The 18779-nt window shown below is 36.8% G+C and overlaps 1 protein-coding gene across 8 annotated transcripts in view; it reads right to left on the bottom strand.

The window, feature by feature from the left end:
• The window catches only part of SASS6 (SAS-6 centriolar assembly protein), a 74492-nt gene that overhangs the window by 31132 nt on the left and 24581 nt on the right, over nucleotides 1-18779 (bottom strand). For all 8 annotated transcript variants that reach the window (XM_019034740.4, XM_055352889.2, XM_055352879.2 and 5 more), the window contains 6 exons: nucleotides 18316-18510; nucleotides 18134-18223; nucleotides 17880-18059; nucleotides 17422-17503; nucleotides 16275-16411; nucleotides 13466-13594 (listed from right to left, as the gene is read on the bottom strand). In XM_019034740.4, the coding sequence (XP_018890285.3) occupies nucleotides 13466-13594; nucleotides 16275-16411; nucleotides 17422-17503; nucleotides 17880-18059; nucleotides 18134-18223; nucleotides 18316-18510 (813 nt within the window). The remainder of the gene's footprint in view (nucleotides 1-13465; nucleotides 13595-16274; nucleotides 16412-17421; nucleotides 17504-17879; nucleotides 18060-18133; nucleotides 18224-18315; nucleotides 18511-18779) is intronic.

The following is an 18779-nucleotide window of genomic DNA, read 5'->3' as shown; positions in this document are numbered from 1 at the left end:
AAATGAATGATAAAGAGAAAATTTAAAAGCACCCAGAGAAAAAGGTCACTTTATATAAAGGAAACATTATATATAAACATGACTACTGACATCTTGCCAGAAATTATTCAATCCAGGCAACAACGGAATAACATCTTCAAAATACAGATAGGAAAAAAACTTGCCAACCTAAAGTTCTACATTCAGAGAAAATGAAGTCAAAATAACATTATAAGACAAAAGAAGAATTAATTCCTCACAGACCTGCATTGTAAGAAGCCTTAAAAACCTGTACTATAAGAGATCTTAGTTATTGAGGAGAAAGGAAAACAATACCAGATGAAAATTTAGATCTACATAAAGGAAAAAAGTGTGTAAATAGTAATGTATGGGTTAACCAAGGAGATTTTTCTTCATTGCTTAATGTCTTTTAAATATACTTGATTGTTTAAAGAAAAAAAAAAAGTAGAGCTTATAACAAAGATACAAGTAAAATTTTGACAACAGTAGCAAAAAGAAGGGAAGAAATGGAAGTATATTATTGTAACAGTCTTATTTTACATGGGAAGTAGTATAATAATATTTGAAAGTAGATGATGAAATTGTATATTATAAACTAGAGTAAACACAAATAAAATAAAGGAAAGCCAAGAGTAAATATAAAATGAAAAATGAAATAAAATGCACAAAACTAACTGGAAAGAAGGCAGGAAAAACAGAAAAGGGAGGCAAGAAACAGGACATATAGAAAACAAATCATAATATGGTAAAACTTATTATATGCATTACATTTTAAATTGTTTAAGCCAGAATGTCAGAATGGATTAAAATGAGTCAATTATAAATATCTAAAAGAAATCACATTTAAAGACACAGGCTGGAAAATAAAAAAATAGAAAATGATACTTCATGTAAATACTAGGCATAAGAGAGCCAGAATATAATATTAATATCAAGGTAGATTTATTTTTCTGCTGAGATATGAAAAAAGAAACTCCTAAGGGTCAAAGAGAGGGAGGAAAATCCCTTTCTTTTCATTTTTCCCTGTGTTCTTTCCTGCTCCAACTCCCAGGCTACTATATGGAAGCAGAAGTGCCAGAGGTAATGGTGACAGCAACAGTGGCGAGGCGATAACTAAAACTTTGAAGGAGGGGAATCATATTTTCCTACCAAAGGCACTGTGGCCTCATTAACAGGGGAAACATCTTCCCTACTTTTCTACTCTCTTTTTTGTCCTCTTGCTGCTTGATAACAGATGGAGATACAATTACAGGAACTGCATAGCAGGGAAAGGAAACCTAGGCCTGTATTTTCTAGCCAGAAGACCAGGAAGGGGGACCCTAAGGGCACAGAAAATTCTGAGGAAATCATGGAGAGAAAACTCAAGGGAGAAATCCTATAAGGTGGTATATAAACTCTTAGGCTCACTTATGAGCTGTACGAATCTGACCCTAATCAGCATACCAAAGGCTTTGGGAACCGAACTATGGGGTAAACTACTGCCAAGGTCACAGAATAGCACACTTGAGACAGATCCAAACAGCATGACGTGACAAAGTCTTTAAAATTTGAACTGACAGCCAGGCATGGTGGCTCACGCATGTGATCCCAGCATTTTGGGAGGCTGAGGTGGGCCAATCACATGAGGCCAGAAGTTTGAGACCAGCCTGACCAACATGGTGAAACCCCATCTCTACTAAAAATACAAAAATTAGCTGGGCGTGGTGGTGCACATCTGTAATCCCAGCTATTCGGAAGGCTGAGGCACAAGAATTGCTTGAACCCAGAATTGCAGTGAGCCGAGATTGCACCACTATCCTCCAGCCTAGGCAACAGAGTGAAACTCTTTTGAAAAAAATTGAACTGACTTAAGAATCACAACCTAAAGAACTTGAACCTAACAAGACTGATTGTTTGCTTAAAAAAAAAAAATCACATTCTCCTCAGGATTTAAACAAAATCTGGGATCTCATAATATTCTAATGTCCAGGATACAATCCAAAATCACTCAATAGAGTACTAGGGGAATGTAAGCAACTCATAAGGGAAAAGTTAAACCAGAAGAAGTCAACCCCAAGATGACACAAATACTGGAATTATCAGAAAAACCACTTCAAATCACCCATTATAACCGTGCTCTAATAACACTGTTCAAATGAATGTAAAAAAGTCTCATAAAAAAAAAAAAAAAGGAAAGAAAACGAAATGGAAATTTTAGAACAGAAAAAAACCGCTGAATGGGCTTGATAGTAGAATGGACAGAGAAAAGAGTAAACTTGAAGGCGGATCAATAGAAATAATCAAATCTGAAAAACAGAAAAAATAAGAATGGAAGAAAAGAACAGAAAGTTGTGGACCTTTAGGAAAATAAAGATTTATATTCATGTCTTTTGAGTCCTAAAAGAAAGAAGAGTGTTCTGCAGAAAAAAATATTTGACTACATGGGAGGCTGAGGCGGGAGGAATGCTTGATCCTGGGAGGTCAAGGCTGCCACAAGTTCTGTTCACACCACTGCACTCCAGCCTGAGCTACAAAGCGAGACCCTGTCTCAAAAAAAAAAAAAAAAAAAAAAAAATTGAAGAAATAATGGCTGAATACTTCAAAAATTTGGGAAAAGGTTCACCAAGCTTAGTAAACCTCCAAAAGGATAAAGTCAAGTCCAAAATCCATCCCAAACACATCATTGTTAAACTGTGAAAAACTAAAAAAATATATATATATATATTAAAAGCAGGCAGAGAAAATGATGCACTAGTTGTAGGAGAACGATTCAAATTTACTGCTAGTTTCTCATTCGAAATCATGGAATCCTAAAAGAGGCAGAACAACAGTTTTAAAATGCTTAAGGAAAAGGATTATAAATACAGAATTATTTATCAAGAGAAAATATCATTCGGGAAAGGTAAAAGAAAGGCATTCCCAGGGGAAGAAAAAGAATTGACAGAAGACTTCCTCTAAAAGAAATGCTAATGAATGTTCTATCATTCAGGGAAATTATACTGTAGAAGAACTTAGAATACCAGGAATGAAGGAAAAGAACAAGAAGAACAACAGAAATGGTAAACACTGGGTAATATAACGAACTAGTCTTCTCCACTCCAGAGTTTTTTTGTGTTTCTTTGTTTGTTTTTGAGATGGACTCTCGCTCTGTCACCCAGGCTAGAGTGCAGAGGCGCAATCTCGGCTCGCTGCAACCTCCGCCTCCCGGGTTCAAGTGATTCTTCTGCCTTAGCCTCCCGAGTAGCTGAGACTACAGGCGCCCACCACCATGCCCAGCTAATTTTTTGTATTTTTAGTAGAGACAGGGTTTCACTGTGTTAGCCAGGATGGTCTCGATCTCCTGACCTTGTGATCCACGCGCCTCGGCCTCCCAAAGTGCTTGGATTACAGGCGTAAGGGACCACACCCAGCCCACTCCAGAGTTTTAAATATGTATAATGGAGGATAGCAAAAATTATAGATTGTCTGATAATGTCTCCAATGTATGCAGATACAATACATACGAAATATGAAAACATAAGGGGGGGAAAAGGCAAAGGGACTGTATGGTGGCAAGGTATGTATATTCTACTTTAAGTGGTAAGATATTAATTCTACACACTACAAAAAGTAAGTATATTATAATGCCTGGAGCACCCACTAAAATAAAAATAATACAAAGAGATATATTTAAAGAACATTATCCCAACAAAAACAGAATACCTATTGTTTTCTTTCTTTTTTGTTTTTGTGAGACCTCTCACTCTATTGCCCAGGACAGAGCAGAGTGGTGCAAACACAGCTCACTGCCACCTCCACATCCTGGGCTCAGGTGATCCTCCCACCTCAGCCTCCCCAATAGCTGGGACCACAGGTGTGTGTGACCACACCTGGCCAAAATATTTTCTAATTTCCCTCAAATCTTCCATATATCTTTCTGTTATAGATTTCTAGTTTAATTCCAGACTGGTTTAGGACTTAGGATGTAGTCTATCTTGGTTAGTGTTCCATGTGTACTTGAAAAGAATAGGGCTGGGCGTGGTGGCTCATGCCTGTAATCCCCACACTTTGGGAGGCCAAGGCAGGCAGATCACTTGAGCCCAGGAGTTTGAGATTGGCCTGGGAAACATGGCAAAACCCTGTCTCTACAAAAAAAATACGAAAATTAGGCAGGTGTGGTGGTGTGCACCTGTAGTCCCAGCTACTCAGGAGGCTAAGGTGGGAGAATCACATAAACCCAGGAGGTGAGGCTGCAAGGAGCTGCGATCATGCCACTGCACTCCAGTCTGGGGGACACAGTGTGACCCTGTCTCAAAAAAAAGAAAAGAAAAAAAAATATTTTGAACTTAATGAAAATGAAAATACAAATACCAAAATTTGTGAAATGCAGTTAAAGCAAGACTGAACAACATGTATAGCATTAAATGTTCAGATTAACATAGAACTCTTAAATCAGAACATAATCTTCTACCTTAAGAAAGTAAGAAAAGGAGCCAAACAAACTCAAGGCAGTTAGAAGGGAAAAAATATTAAAATGGAGAAATCAGTAAATTGAAAAACCAATGAAACCATAAGCCGGTTCCTTGAAAAGATCCATGAAACTCGTAACTCTTACCAAAGTGATTTTTCAAAGAGAGAAGGCAAAAATCACCATTATAAGTAATGAAAGAGAGGATGTTACAGCAGAGTCTATAGACATTAAAAAGATAATAATGGAATACTACAAACAACTCTTCGCACATAGCTTAAAATTTAGATTAAATGATTTAATCCTGTGAAAGTCACAAACTATCGAAACTGGCCTAAGAAGAAATAAATAACCCAAACATTCTATAGGTATTGAAAAAAATTAATTCACAGCGGAAAAAAGCCTCCGGCAAAAAAATTTCCAGACCCAGATGATTTCACTGGAAAATTCTACCAAACATTTAAAGAAAATATAAAGCAACTCTATACAATATATGCCAGAAAATAAAAGAGAAAAGACAGTTTCCTGTTCATTTTATGAGGCCAGTATTGTCCTGATTTAAATTTGTTAAAGACAGTACATGAAAAGTAAACTACAGGCCAATATTCTTTATGAACATGGACACAAAATCAAACTATCAGAAAATTAACTCCAAGCTGGGTGTTGGGGCTCACACGTCTGTAATCCCAGCACTTTGGGAGGCCGAGGTGGGCGGATCACCCACCTCTGACCTTGAGCTCAGAAGTTCAAGACTAGCCTAGCCAACAGGGCGAAACCGTGTCTCTATTAAAAATACAAAAATTAGCTGGTGCAGTGACAGGCACCTGTAGTCCCAGCTACTCGGGAGGCTGCGGCAGAAGAATCGCTGGAACCCAGGAGGCAGAGGTTGCAGGGAGCCGAGATCACGCTACTGCACTCCAGCCAGGGCAACAGAGAGAGACTCTGTCTCCAAAAAAAAAAAGAAAAAGAAAGAAAAAGAAAATTAACTCCAGCGATATATGAAAAGAATACACCATGACCAAGTGAAGTTTATCCCAAGAATGAAAGGCTAATATAATCTTAAACAATCAATACAATCTGTTCACTGATAAAAGATAAGCCACATGACCATATCAATTGAAAAAGCATTTGACAAAATTTAACAACCATTCATGATAAAAGCTCTTAGCAAACTAGGAATAGAATAAAACTCCCTTATTCTGAAAAATGGCCACCTAGCAAAAACCTACAGCTAATATGCTTATGATGAAAGACTGAATGCTCTGCCCTGAAGCTCAGGAACAAGGCAGAATGTCTGCTCTCACATTTATTTAAACTGCACTATAGGCTGGGTGCAGTGGCCTACACCTGTAATCCCAGCACTTTTTTGGAGGCCGTGGCAGGTGGATCACTTGAGCTCAGGAGCTCAAGACCAGCCTGGGCAACATGGCAAAACCCTGTCTCTACCAAAATTACAAAAAATTAGCTGGGGGTATGGTGGCACGCACCTGTGGTCCCAGTTACTAGGGAGGCTGAGGTAGGATGATCACTTGAGCCTGGGAGACAGAAGTTGCAGTGAGCCAAGAATGTGCCACTGCACTCCAGGCTAGGTGACACTAAGACTCTGTCTCAAAAAATAAATAAATAAAAATAAATTGTACTATCGGTTCTAGCCATTACAATACGGCAAGAAAAATAAATAAAAAGCAACCACATTGGAAAGGAAGAAGTAAAACTGTCATTATTTTCAGATGACATAACTGTCTATGTGGAAAATCCAACAGAATTTACCGAAAACCACTAATGAGTATAATAAATGAGTTTAGCAAGGTTTCAAGATACAAGATCAACATACAAAAATGACATACATTTCTACACATCAATGAATATTCTGAAAAATAAAATAATTATACCCACAATAGCATCTAAAAGAATAAAACACTTAAGAATAAATTCAACAGAAGAAATTCAAGACTTATACATTGAAAACTGCAAAACATTACTGAGAGAAAGTAAAGCTCTAAATAAATGGAAAGACTGTTAATATTCATGGATTGGAAGACACAATACTGTCAAAACAGCATTTCTTTGAAAACTGACCTATAAATTCCTTGTATACCTATCAAAATCCAAACAAACCATTTTGTAGAAATTGAGAAGGTGACCAAACATTTTCATGAAAATGTAAAAGATCTAAAACAATTTTGAAAAGGAAGAATAGAGTCTGTAGATTTATACTACTGACTTTCAAAACTTTTAATATAAAGTCATAGTGATTAAGATGCTGTGACATTGGCACAGGATAGGCATAAAAATCAATGAAACAGAATTGAGAATCCTGAAATAAATCCTTACATGGTCAACTGATTTTCAACAAAGGTGCTTAGACAATTCAACAGAGAAAAAGACTTTTCATAAATGGTACTAAGAACTGGATATTCAGAGCAGGGGGGAAAAATGAACTTAGATCCTTACTTCAAGCCATGCACACAAATTATTTCAAAATGGATCATAAATCTAAATGTAACAACTAAAACTATAAAACTTGTAGAAGAAAACAAAGGAGAAAATGTTTTCAACCTGTGGTTGGACAGAGTTCTTATATACAACTCCAAAAGCAAGATCCACAAAAGAAAAAAGTTTGATAAATTGCATTCCATCAAATATTAAAAACTTTCGTATTTCAAAAGACACATTGAGAAAATGAAAAGGGAAGCCACTGGGAGAAAATATTTGCTAATTATATACTTGATAAAGGACTTGTATCCAGAATATACAAAGAACTTATAATTCAATAAAAAGACAACCTTGTTTAGCAATGGTCAAAAGATTCAAATAGAAATATCGCCAAAGTGGTATTTTAATATTGATGTTAATAAGCACATGAATAGAGATACTCAACCTCATTAGGTTTTAGGGAAATGCAAACTAAAATCACAATGAGGGGCCAGGTGTGGTGGCTGATGCCTGTAATCCCAGCACTTTGGGAGGCCGAGGTAGGGGATCACTTGAGGTCAGGAGTTCAAAACCAGCCTGGCCAACATGGTGAACCCTGTCTCTACTAAAAAATACAAAAATTAGCTGGACGTGGTGGCGTGCACCTGTAACCCCAGCTACTCGGGAGGCTGAGGCATGAGAATCGCTTGAACCCTGAAGGTGGAGGTTGTAGTGAGCTGAGATTGCACCACTGCACTCCAGCCTGGGCAACAGAGCAAGACACTGTCTCAATAAATAAATAAAATCACAATGAGGTACTTCTATGCATGTATTAGAATGGCTATACAACTGACTATACCAACTGTTGGAAGGATGCAGAACAACTTGAACTCTCAGACTGCTGGTAGTAAATTGTAAAACCACTTTGGAAAAGTTTGGTAATTTCTTAAAAATCAAACATATGCCACCAGCCATTCCATTCCTGGGTACTCACCCACAATAAATACAAAGACTTGTACACATATGTTCACAGCAGCTTAATCTGTAACATCCAAAAACTTAAAACAACTCAAATGTCCATCAACTGATGAATGAACAAATTGTGGCATATCAATACAATGAAATACTACTGAGCAATTAAAAGAAAAGAACTACTGATACACATTACAGCCTGGATGAACCTCAAACACGGTATACTGAGTGAAAAGGAAAGACATGGGCCAGGCATGGTGGCTCACGCCTGTAATTCCAGCACTTTGGGAGGCTGAGGCAGGCAGATACCTTGAGCCCAGGAATTCGAAATCAGCCTGAGCAACATGGTGAAACTCCATCTCTATAAAAAATGCAAAAAAAGGTACCTGGGCATGGTGGCACACACCTGTAGTCCCAGCTACTCAGGAGGCTAAGATAGGAGGATCACCTGAGCCCAAGGAGGTCGAGGCTGCAATGAGCCATGATCGTGCCACTGCACTCTATCCTGGATGACAGAATGAGATTTTATCTCAAAAAAAAAAGAAGACACACAAAAAACTACATGTTGTATGATTCTACTCATATGAAACATAGAAAAGCAAATTTTATAGTGACAGCTGATCAGTAGTTGCCTAGGGCTAGAAGGAGGAGTAAGGATAAACTGCAAACAGGCACTAGGGTACTTTTAGGGTAATGTAAATGTTCTAATATTGAACTGTGGTATAGCTTCACAACTCTATAAGCTGACTAAAATTATTGAACTAATCTTAAAGTGGAAGGATTTTATGATATGTAAATTCTACCTTAATAACCTTTAAATTTTTAAAAAGGAAGTATAATGAAGAATAAAAACAAACCAAAAATTACAAAATAACACATTAAAAACAACGGCAAACTAGTGTCCAGAATATGTAAAGAACACTTATAAAACCATTTTATAAATGTTAAATCTCCCAAACAAAAAAAAAAACAAATAAAAGAAAGAGCCAGGCACAATGGTGCATGCCTGTAGTCTCAGCTACTCAGGAGGCTGAGCCAGGAAGATCAGGTGAGCCCAGAAATTTGAAGCCAGCCTGGGCAACACAGGGAGATTTCCATCTCTAAAACAAACAAATGAAAAACAAAAAATGAATAAACAGGAGTTTTACAGAACAGGAAACATAACCTACAAATATATAAAAAGATGTTTCTCACTTTAATCAAGAAAATGTTAATTAACATTACAATAAGATACTATTTTAGTCACCAGATATGCAAAAATGCCTTTGACACAGTTACTTCTAACAATGTAACCTATAAATCTATTAGTACCAGGCCACCGAGATGTATGCACAAAAATATTTGCTGGAGCACTGTATGAGCATCTGGATTGAAAAAAACCTACTCATCCATAAATAGAGTATTAGTTAATTATAGCACATCCGTATACTGGAATACTATGAAGTCACTAAAAAGAAATAAAAACTTACATTCTGATACACTGCAGTTACCTATTCCATAATACCATTAAATGAAAAAAGCAAGGCGCAGAACAATTGGCAAGTACTATTTATGTTTATATATAAAAACACTCATATATTTGAACACATATACATATACATGCACATACATATGGTCTTATACATGCTCTGAATATTTCTGGAATATATCATAAGAAATTCCTAACAGTATTTTTCTCTAAGAGGACTGGGGACCACAGTAGGGACTTTTAGATAGTACATCCTCTTGTACCTTTCGAAGCTTCCCATACTTACACATTATTTTTAAAAAGTTAATACCAAATAAATGAAAAATTAATTTAAACCATCTAGGTGAATTAGATGGTTAACCAAACTGAATAATGCTATCTGTACACAAAATCTGTCTCTGAATACACACTGTGGGCCAAACACTATCAAGATAAAGAAATTGAGGCAACAGGGCCTTGGGGCGCCTCCAGTCACACACAAATGTTAGAGATCTGTACTGGATGACACTGACAGAAAACAAGCATTTCAGCACCTACAATTACAGAGTGTCAGGAGGATAAGAGATTCCTTCCGAGAAAATAAAAATGTAAATGTTCCTGTAGAAACTCAAACCCTAGAGAATAAAGCCAAAAGAGACCTTACAGTAATTCAGAGTAGTTTGTCAACAGGTCCACATTGGCCAAGTGACAAGTTCATTACTGAGAATCAAGAGATGCCTAGGACCCAGGGAGCCCAGGACTAGCCACAAGCCACCACCAGTGGATGCCAGGAACAACCTTCAACATCCACTCTGTGCTTGGGATAGGGGCTCCCCAAACCCGCTTAAAATAGTCTCTTACTCTGCCTGCTCTGTGGGAGCTGATAAACTGAGTCACATTTCCATTCTGTTGCAGACTCTATGAAAAAGGACAGCTGTTTCTCCTCGGTTCAAGGGTTAGAATGAAAAGCTGGAGCTCACTCAAAATAATGCTATGTATTACTGTGTCTCCTCTCCACTCCACTACTATTTTGTAGTTCATGACCATTGTGTACGGCATTTCCAGACTTTGTTTTTTGGTCCTTAACAGTAAACAGAATTGTCTCCCTAAGCCTTTCAACCAGATTAAAAGAAAAAAGATAAATCAATCATCTGGCCGGTTCCTCACTTCGGAAAATCCCTCACATACTTCATAATCTCCTCGATGAAAGTTTGACCTTGAAGATCAAGAATGTAACCCAAGCCAGGCACAGAGGCTCATGCCTGTAATCCCACCACTTGGGAGGCCGAGGCAGGTGGATCACTTGAGGTCAGGAGTTAGAGATCAGCCTGACCAACATGGTGAAACCCTGTCTCTACTAAAAATACAAAAATTAGCCAGGTGTGGTGCTGCACACCTGTAATCTCAGCTACTCGGGAGGCTGAGGCATGAGAATCGATTGAACCTGGGAGGTGGAGGTTGCAGTGAGCTAAGATCATGCCACTGCACTCTAGCCTTGGTGACAGAGTGAGACTCTGTCACAAAAATAAATAAATAAATGAATGAATGAATAAACAGTTTAGTTTGAAAGACATTACAATTTACTATCTACTGGTGTTTCACCACAAAATGTAAGCACCATAGTGTCAGGGCATTTGTCTTGTTCACTGCTGTCATCTCCTGCAACTAAAACTACGCCTGGCCACAGCAGATAACAGACATTCATTAAATACTTGTTCAATGAATGAATCTTTGGCTATCATTGTATCCAAAAATAAAAGAGAAAAAACAAGTCGTTTTGTGTATCTTGCTTTAAAATTATCAAGTATTTGTTCTATTTGTCAGAACAGCACAATCTTGTTAAATATTCTCACATATTCTTTCAGCATTATTTTGTTTCTTGCCAAATTTCTCATGTTATTTTACATTCCCACAGTTAAACATCCTTGAATGTATTCAATCTTGACAGTAACATTTTAAGACATCAGGAAGATCACAGGTTCAATGTCAAAAATAAAAGCGTCATTTTTAAAAACTGTAATTCAAAAGTACATGTTTTAATCAACATAGCTGCTAGCACAAAACTACCTAGATCAATGATCACCAAAGTAGGTGGTATTTGGTGCTTTAAAGTGGGTCTTTGAGTCGGGGAGGACAAAGTAGGCAGTAATTAGCACCATTCACTGAGGTCTGAGAAGAAAATCTTAACAACTTTCATTTACATCCATTTTTAATCTGATTCTTTAATTTCTATTTTTGAATATATTTTATTATTAATAATATAACATTTACAGAGCACTTATCATGAACCAGGTACTATTCTAAGCAAATGCATTAATTCACTTAACTCAATAATCCAGTAAGGTAGAGAAAATTATCACTCCATTTTATAAGTGGGAAAACTGAAGTGTAAGAGTTGAATGTTGTTTCAATGGCTTGATCAACTTCAGGTTGATAGAGGCAGGTTTTAAATCCTAACATCAGATTCCCCCTTCTTAACCAATAATTATACAGCATATAGTATTTCAGTAGTATATGCATAAATTCACAAATAAATACACATTAATGTATTTGAGAGGAGAGCACAAATTGTTCTGTTTTAGGGTTTTTTTTTTTCCCCTGTTAGGGATACATAATTAAAAGAATATGGAGATCACCGATACAGGAAACACTGAAAGTCTTGCTCCTGTATTTAAGAACATATTTATTATAATGATTCCTCTGATTCCACAAGACCTATAAGAATGATAGTATTATTTTATAAGTCATCTTTAGTCCTACCAAGTAGGCAACTGTCTCTAGTAGTACTTGTCCTCATTTTGGACATTATATATATATTCCTGGAAAGTTGTTTAAATAAAAAACAACTGTGAATTCACTTATAATTCTAAAGAAAAAAAATGATCCCAAGATGCAACCACACTTGAGTATACTGAAACTGATAATAAAACAATAGACATTCCTTTGAATGCACATATCTAATTCTCCTTAATAAGCAATGCAAGAAGAGCCAGTTATATGCATCTAAGTACTCTTTACATAACAGTATTCCAGACATAAAAACTCAGGCTTAATTTTCATTTCACTGAGAATTCTCCATAGCTACTGGCAATAATAAGGCTATGGCTAAAAAGAGCACATGCCTAAGCAACACAGCCAACTTATTTTTAGAGTAGCCCAGACCTAATTTGATAGAGTTTGTAATACCAGTTTCAAAGTCCTCAATTTTATCTTTTATAGAATATTTTTTCATAAATGTTTATTTGTCTCATTATTTAAGAAAAAATAAACCTGGATCTGAAGTTAGCAATGAAAATAAAAGCAGTGACTGGTCTGGGTGGATTAAACTATTGTGAAAACAAAATTATAATACATAAAAAATATATAAATCTAAGATAATAATAAAAATGAGGAAAAAGAAGTAAGTAGAAGAAAGCCTTAACAAATATATCAAGGGTTGGGGGGATTGCTAGTCATATCTTATCTGAGATAATGCTGTCAGAACTAAGTTTTAGAATTTGATTTAAGCCTGCCCTACCAGACCTTTAAATTCTAGCAATGGACTCCCAATCATAGCTCAGACTCCAACAGTATGAAGTCAGAAATCCTAGTCAGGCTTGAGAGCTGTAGGAGACACAAGTAGAAGAATGAATAAAAACGGAAAGGCTGGCCGGGCGTGGTGGCTCAGGCCTGCAATCCCAGAACCTTGGGAGGCCAAGGCAGGTGGATCACTTGAGGCCAGGAGTTCGAGACCAGCCTGGCCAACATGGCGAAACCTCACCTCTACTAAAATTGCAAAAAAATTAGCCGGGTGTAGTGGCACATGCCTGTAATCCCAGCTACTCAGGAGGCTGAGGCACGAGAATCACTGAACCCAGGAGGCAGAGGCTGCAATGAGTTGAGATTACACCACTGCACTCTAGCCTGGACAACCGAGCAAGACTGTCTCAAAAAAAAAAAAAAAAAGGAGAGGTTGAGTAGAAATAAGTGAGGTTTAAACAGACTGATGTCAAGATTTTAGAAATTACAGTGACTCAAGAAATATATAGTGCATATATTTCCTGTACACATAGATACTAGATATTCAGTAATGTATTTATCTAATACACTACCTACTACTTAACAACTGACCAAAAAATAAATGAACTTTTAAAAGATGTGAAATGTTTGTATGCTAATAGGTTGCTATATTTTTTCCCAGAACAAGTATTAGTTAATTTGGCTACCTTTGTTCCTGAACCAGGGTGGCTGGTATTTTTGGCAGATATCGAATGAGGGAAGGTATTCTGGAATGCAAATGCAGAGGAGACAGGATAACCAATCCCACAGGTTGGGTAAGTCAGTCTACCATCAACCTAAAAATAAAAACATAAAGATGATTAAAGATGATAAATTAATTCTAAATAGTATTTGTTGATCAGGTGGCATTAGCATCTGTTATAATAACTAATAATTAAGAGCACTATCTCAGAGGCCAGTCTTGTTTATCATGCCACACAACTCTGCTTTATTATCTACCATGGGGCTAGGATAACTTTGAACTAGAGGGCTTTTCAAGGTAAGTGTGCAAGCTTGGATAAAACAAACTACTGGGCCTGCCTTTGTACTAAGTTAAAGCCAAGCTTCTGAACCAACTTGTTTCACTCTAAGTCTCCTAAAAAAGGGGGGAATGGGGGAGCCTGGAGATCAATAGGCCAATCAGAGATAAAATAAAACTAATTTTCTGTCAGACTGCATAAAAACAAGATCAGTGTTCTTAAATGGACTAATTGAGACAGTAATTGGTTTTGCCACTAATTTTCAATATACTGGCACCACACATTAACCAACGTTATGAAAAAGTTTATTTTTATACTGAGGCCAGTTGTAACAGAAATCTTGAGAAGCATTTGTGCACACTAATGGATGCACACAAAAAAACACCTTTCACACAGCTATCATCAGTCATTCAAATTTTAAGCCAGACAAAAAAATTTTTTTAAGTTTGTAATTCAGCCCCAGGCACTTCTTTCTGCACCTTTCTCCAATTTAACAGCAATCTTTCCCCTTCTTTAGACATCCCGTACTCTGACTTACCAGAGTAGATTAGGTTAAAAATTCAATTAGGGATCTGAATTTTAAACCTTCTGCCAATGTCCTGCAGCCAAGGACCACCAGGAACCCATGTATAGATATACGAGCTAGATGTATTGCTCCTTGCAACAACGGAAACTGCACACCATGAACAAACATGGGTATCTCCAAAAGTGGGTATTAAAAGGGACTTATTTATTGGATTTAGGCACATGTTAGGTGATTTAAGAAAAAGTTTAAGTGGTGCTTTGCTGTGGATTGGAAGCTACTGGGAAATGGGGATAAATGTATGACTGGGTATCTGAATAAATCCTATCTAATAAGGCAAGAGGAATGTATTAAGGTCAAAGCTGTAATTAAAGCAGCAGCAGCCATTCATGTTAGCCAGGATATGAGGATGCTTATGGGTCATATCTGTGATTTAGCAATGTTCATATTTTTGTCTGTGTTCAGGCATGATTATGAAACAGTCTTGTTTTTGTATTGACAGAGTCACAGGGTAACCTTGCCTGATGTTAATATTCCATGAAATTGTTGTGTTCAACAGGAGAGCCCCAGGCCTATGTGCGGATGCTAGGTAAGCTCCTAGCAGCACCTAGGCCTAACTATCAGATAGTACCAAACCACCTCTGAATGTAAGAAGCTGCTTTTCCTATTCTCCCTTTTTTCTGTTTGAGATAGAGTCTCACTCTGTCACCCAGGCTGGAGTACAGTGGTGCGATCTTGGCTCATGGCAACCTCCACCTCCTGGGTTCAAGCAGTTCCCCTGCCTCAGTCTCCCGAGTAGCTGGGATTATAGGCATGCACCGCTGCACCCAACTGAATTATGTATTTTTAGTAGAGACAGGGTTTCACCACGTTGCCCAGGCTGACCTCTTGAACTCCTGACCTCAGGTGATCCACCCACCTCAGCCTCCCACCCAAAGTGCTGGGATTACAGGCATGAGCCATCGTGCCCAGCCTCCCTTTTTTCTCAGGTTAAAAAAAAAAAAAAAAAAAAGCAGGGCTGGGCACAGTGGCTCACAGCTATAATCCCAGCACTTTGAGAGGCCGAGGTGGGAGGATTGCCTGAGCCCAGGAGGTCAAGGCTGCCATGAGCCATGATCCCACCACCGCACTCCAGCCTCGGCAAGAGTGAGGTCTTGTCTCAAAAGAGAAAAAAATCTGGTCCTGGGAGCTAGAAAGTTTATATCTCATAACCAGTTTCTTGTAGAATCTAAAGGTGACAAGCCTGCTAATAGGACTTTTTTCTTTTTTACTTTCTTTTCTTTTTCTGATAGAATTCAGTTTAGGCTTAAGCCTAAACCCTGAATTCTCTCTTCTTCAAGTCTCCTAAATGTTTTACGTTATGTGTTTTCAAGTTTTTCAGTATATTTGGTATTACTTTAGTTAGCACTGAAAGATTTCAATATCCAGTCAAGACTTATAAAGAAGTGTGCTCTTGGCTGGGCGCGGTGGCTCACGCCTGTAATCCCAACACTTTGGGAGGCCGAGGCAGGCAGATCATGAGGTCAGGAGATTGAGACCATCCTGGCTAACAGGGTGAAATCTGTTTCTACTAAAAATACAAAAAATTAGCTGGGCGTGGTGGCGGGCGCCTATAGTCCCAGCTACTTGGGAAGCTGAGGCAGGAGAATGGTGTGAACCTGGGAGGCGGAGTTTGCAGTGAGCCAAGATCGTGCCACTGCACTCCAGCCTGAGCAACAGAGTGAGACTCCATCTCAAAAAAAACCAAAACAAAACAAAAAAAAGAAGTGTGCTCTTGAAACTCAGCCTCTGTTCAGAGCAAGTGTGCCTTTGTTCCACTTCCAGGGGCAACTTAAACTCTATTTCAGTGCAATTGTAGGACTCCACTTTGTATTGGTATCAGCACCTTAAATCATGGAAACTTCCTAACAATCTGGAAATACTTTTGTTTCAGGAAATTCACTAAGATCACTCACATCTTGTTTTAAATCTTACCACATTCAGGTTAGGAGAAATTCCACTTCTGATTGTGTTGCTGCTGGAATGTGCAGGCGTAGTAGTAGAAGGTCCCAATACATCTTGCTTTCTCACTAGCTGATTTTCATTTAGTTCTTTATTTAACCACGTGATTACTTAAATAAAAGAACAAGAAGCAAGGTAAAGAATATTGACTGTTTATTTTTCTAATCATCTTAAACATTTAAAAATTATATTAAGATTTTTAAATTATAAGTTTTTACAACTACCTGACATCACAGGAGAGCAATATAGGTTCACCTAAATTTTTGTCATTAAAGTTTCTTATTTTAGAAGCTGCCACATAGGACTCCTTATTGTATTACTTTCCAAAGCACATATTTCTGCTAGTCAAGCAACTCTTTGAAAGATTTCACTTCTAGAATATCTTACAGTTTACTTAAAATTCACAATCTTATGTATGATAGATACCCAGTAGTATAAACTGAGAAAATGTTAGTTAAAATCTTAATTTTATGTTTTGGTTTCAAACAATTCATATTGTTATTATTAGGTAAACACAGCTATTAAAAAAAGGAATAATGAAGAATTTAAACAATAAATTACAGTCAACATTTTCAACAGTTTTAATTGTGGGTTACTGACCTATGGGATATGGTTTTCTTTATAAAGATGATAACTCTTTTATTGGGCAGATGATATAAATTTATTATAGAAAAGGCATTAAGACAGTATATTTAAAGTAGAAATTACTTATATATTGGCCAATGTCTACTTTTATGAATTCGAATAAAATTTTCAGGTTAAGAATAAAACTACAGCCGAGCACGATGGCTAACACCTGTAAACCTAAACGCAGCAATCTGGAGGCCAAGGCGGGTGGATCACTTGAGCTCAGGAGTTCAAGACCAGCCTGGGCAACATGATAAAATCTCGTCTCTACAAAAAAACCCCACAAAATTAGCTGAGTGTGGTGGTGCACACCTTAGTCCCAGCTACTAGGGGGCTGAGGCGGGAGGATAACTTGAACCAAAGTGGTGGAGGCTGCAGTGAGCTGAGATCATGCCACTGCACTCCAGCCTGGGTGACAGAGTGAGACCGTGTCTCAAAAAAATAAAAGAATAAAACTACAAACCTCATTTACATTAACACGTAACATACTTACACTTTTCATTATTTTTTAGAAGTTGTTTGCTTTCTTCAAGTTTTTTAACTGTAGCTTCTAATTGTTCTTGTAATTTGCATACCTGAAATGTATCAATCATCACAATAAGTCAAGCAAAATAAAGGTTAAATAAAAACTGAAGAATGTATTAACTAAATAATTACATAAATGGTTACTACTACTATTATTAAATGAGAATAAAGGAATTAGCTCAATTATGTAATAAAATATTTACATGTGTATACAAACATAGACATACATGAGCAATCAAGGTATCTGAATCATGATAACTAACTTTCCAAACTGAAACAGGTTATTGCCATCTACTCAATCTAGTCATGTTCTTTTGTTGAAAAAAAAAAAACAAGACCAAAGCCATTTGTTAATGTAACAAAGCATAAATTTTAAAAATGAGGAAAAAATTTAGTTACAACATAAAAATTTAAAATATTAACTACCTCTTGCTCTTTAATTCGAAGAGACTGTCCAACATCTTGTAATTCCTTTTGTTCCTTTTGCAATTTTTCCTCCTTCTCAGCCAAGAGTTTTTCTTGCTGAATAGTAACTGTATTCTTCAATTTCAACTTACCCATTAAAGTTTTCAGATCCCCTTGTAACTTCTTGATAATTTCATTTGCCTATAAAAGAGCTTCATATGTATATTTCTATGTAATTTAATGAAATACTAGTCTATAAAATTTTTAAAACAAACCTTCAGAAGTTCTGCAGATAATGATTTTATTGTAGCTTCAAGCTTTCCTAGTTGTACTTGATTTTTCTCACCATTTTCTTCTAAAACCACCTGATATATTTTTTAAAAACATGAATAATTAGGGCATTTGTGTTTACTTATAAATATGATTATCAATTTCTGAGAAAAATTTAAAAGTAGACCTTTTGTTCCTGGATTGTATCAAATGCCTCTTTTGTTCTTAAAACAAGCTGGTCCTTATCCTTGATTTCCTGTTCTAAAACTGCCACTTTTGTTTGTAGCTGATTAACGTGCTTTTCTTTCTCGTGGCATTCAACATCTAGTGTAGAATTCTCTCTTCGCAAAGAGAGGACTTCTTGCTTAGTCCGCTGTAGCTCCTAGAATGGGAAAAGAAAGAAATTAAGCATTACGAAAAAAGGAAGCTGCCTCATCTGGTTATTTATAATTAAGATGTCTAACATATTAAAAAAAGTCTTTAATAATTTTGAAGTTTTAGTACAGATTTTTTCTAAAAGCATAAATGTCTTTCTAATGGTATAGTAGCATATATCTGGAATATAATTGTAAAATATTCTACTATCTGATTCAATCATATCAAGGGAAAATAAAATAATTCTAATTTATGAATAAATTACAGTAACTTTAA

The sequence above is a fragment of the Gorilla gorilla genome, chromosome 1 (genome assembly GCF_029281585.2).
Source record: "Gorilla gorilla gorilla isolate KB3781 chromosome 1, NHGRI_mGorGor1-v2.1_pri, whole genome shotgun sequence".
Taxonomy (NCBI): Eukaryota; Metazoa; Chordata; class Mammalia; order Primates; family Hominidae; genus Gorilla; species Gorilla gorilla.
Note: the sequence above shows the minus strand (reverse complement) of the source record. Positions and strands in the feature narration are given on the sequence as shown.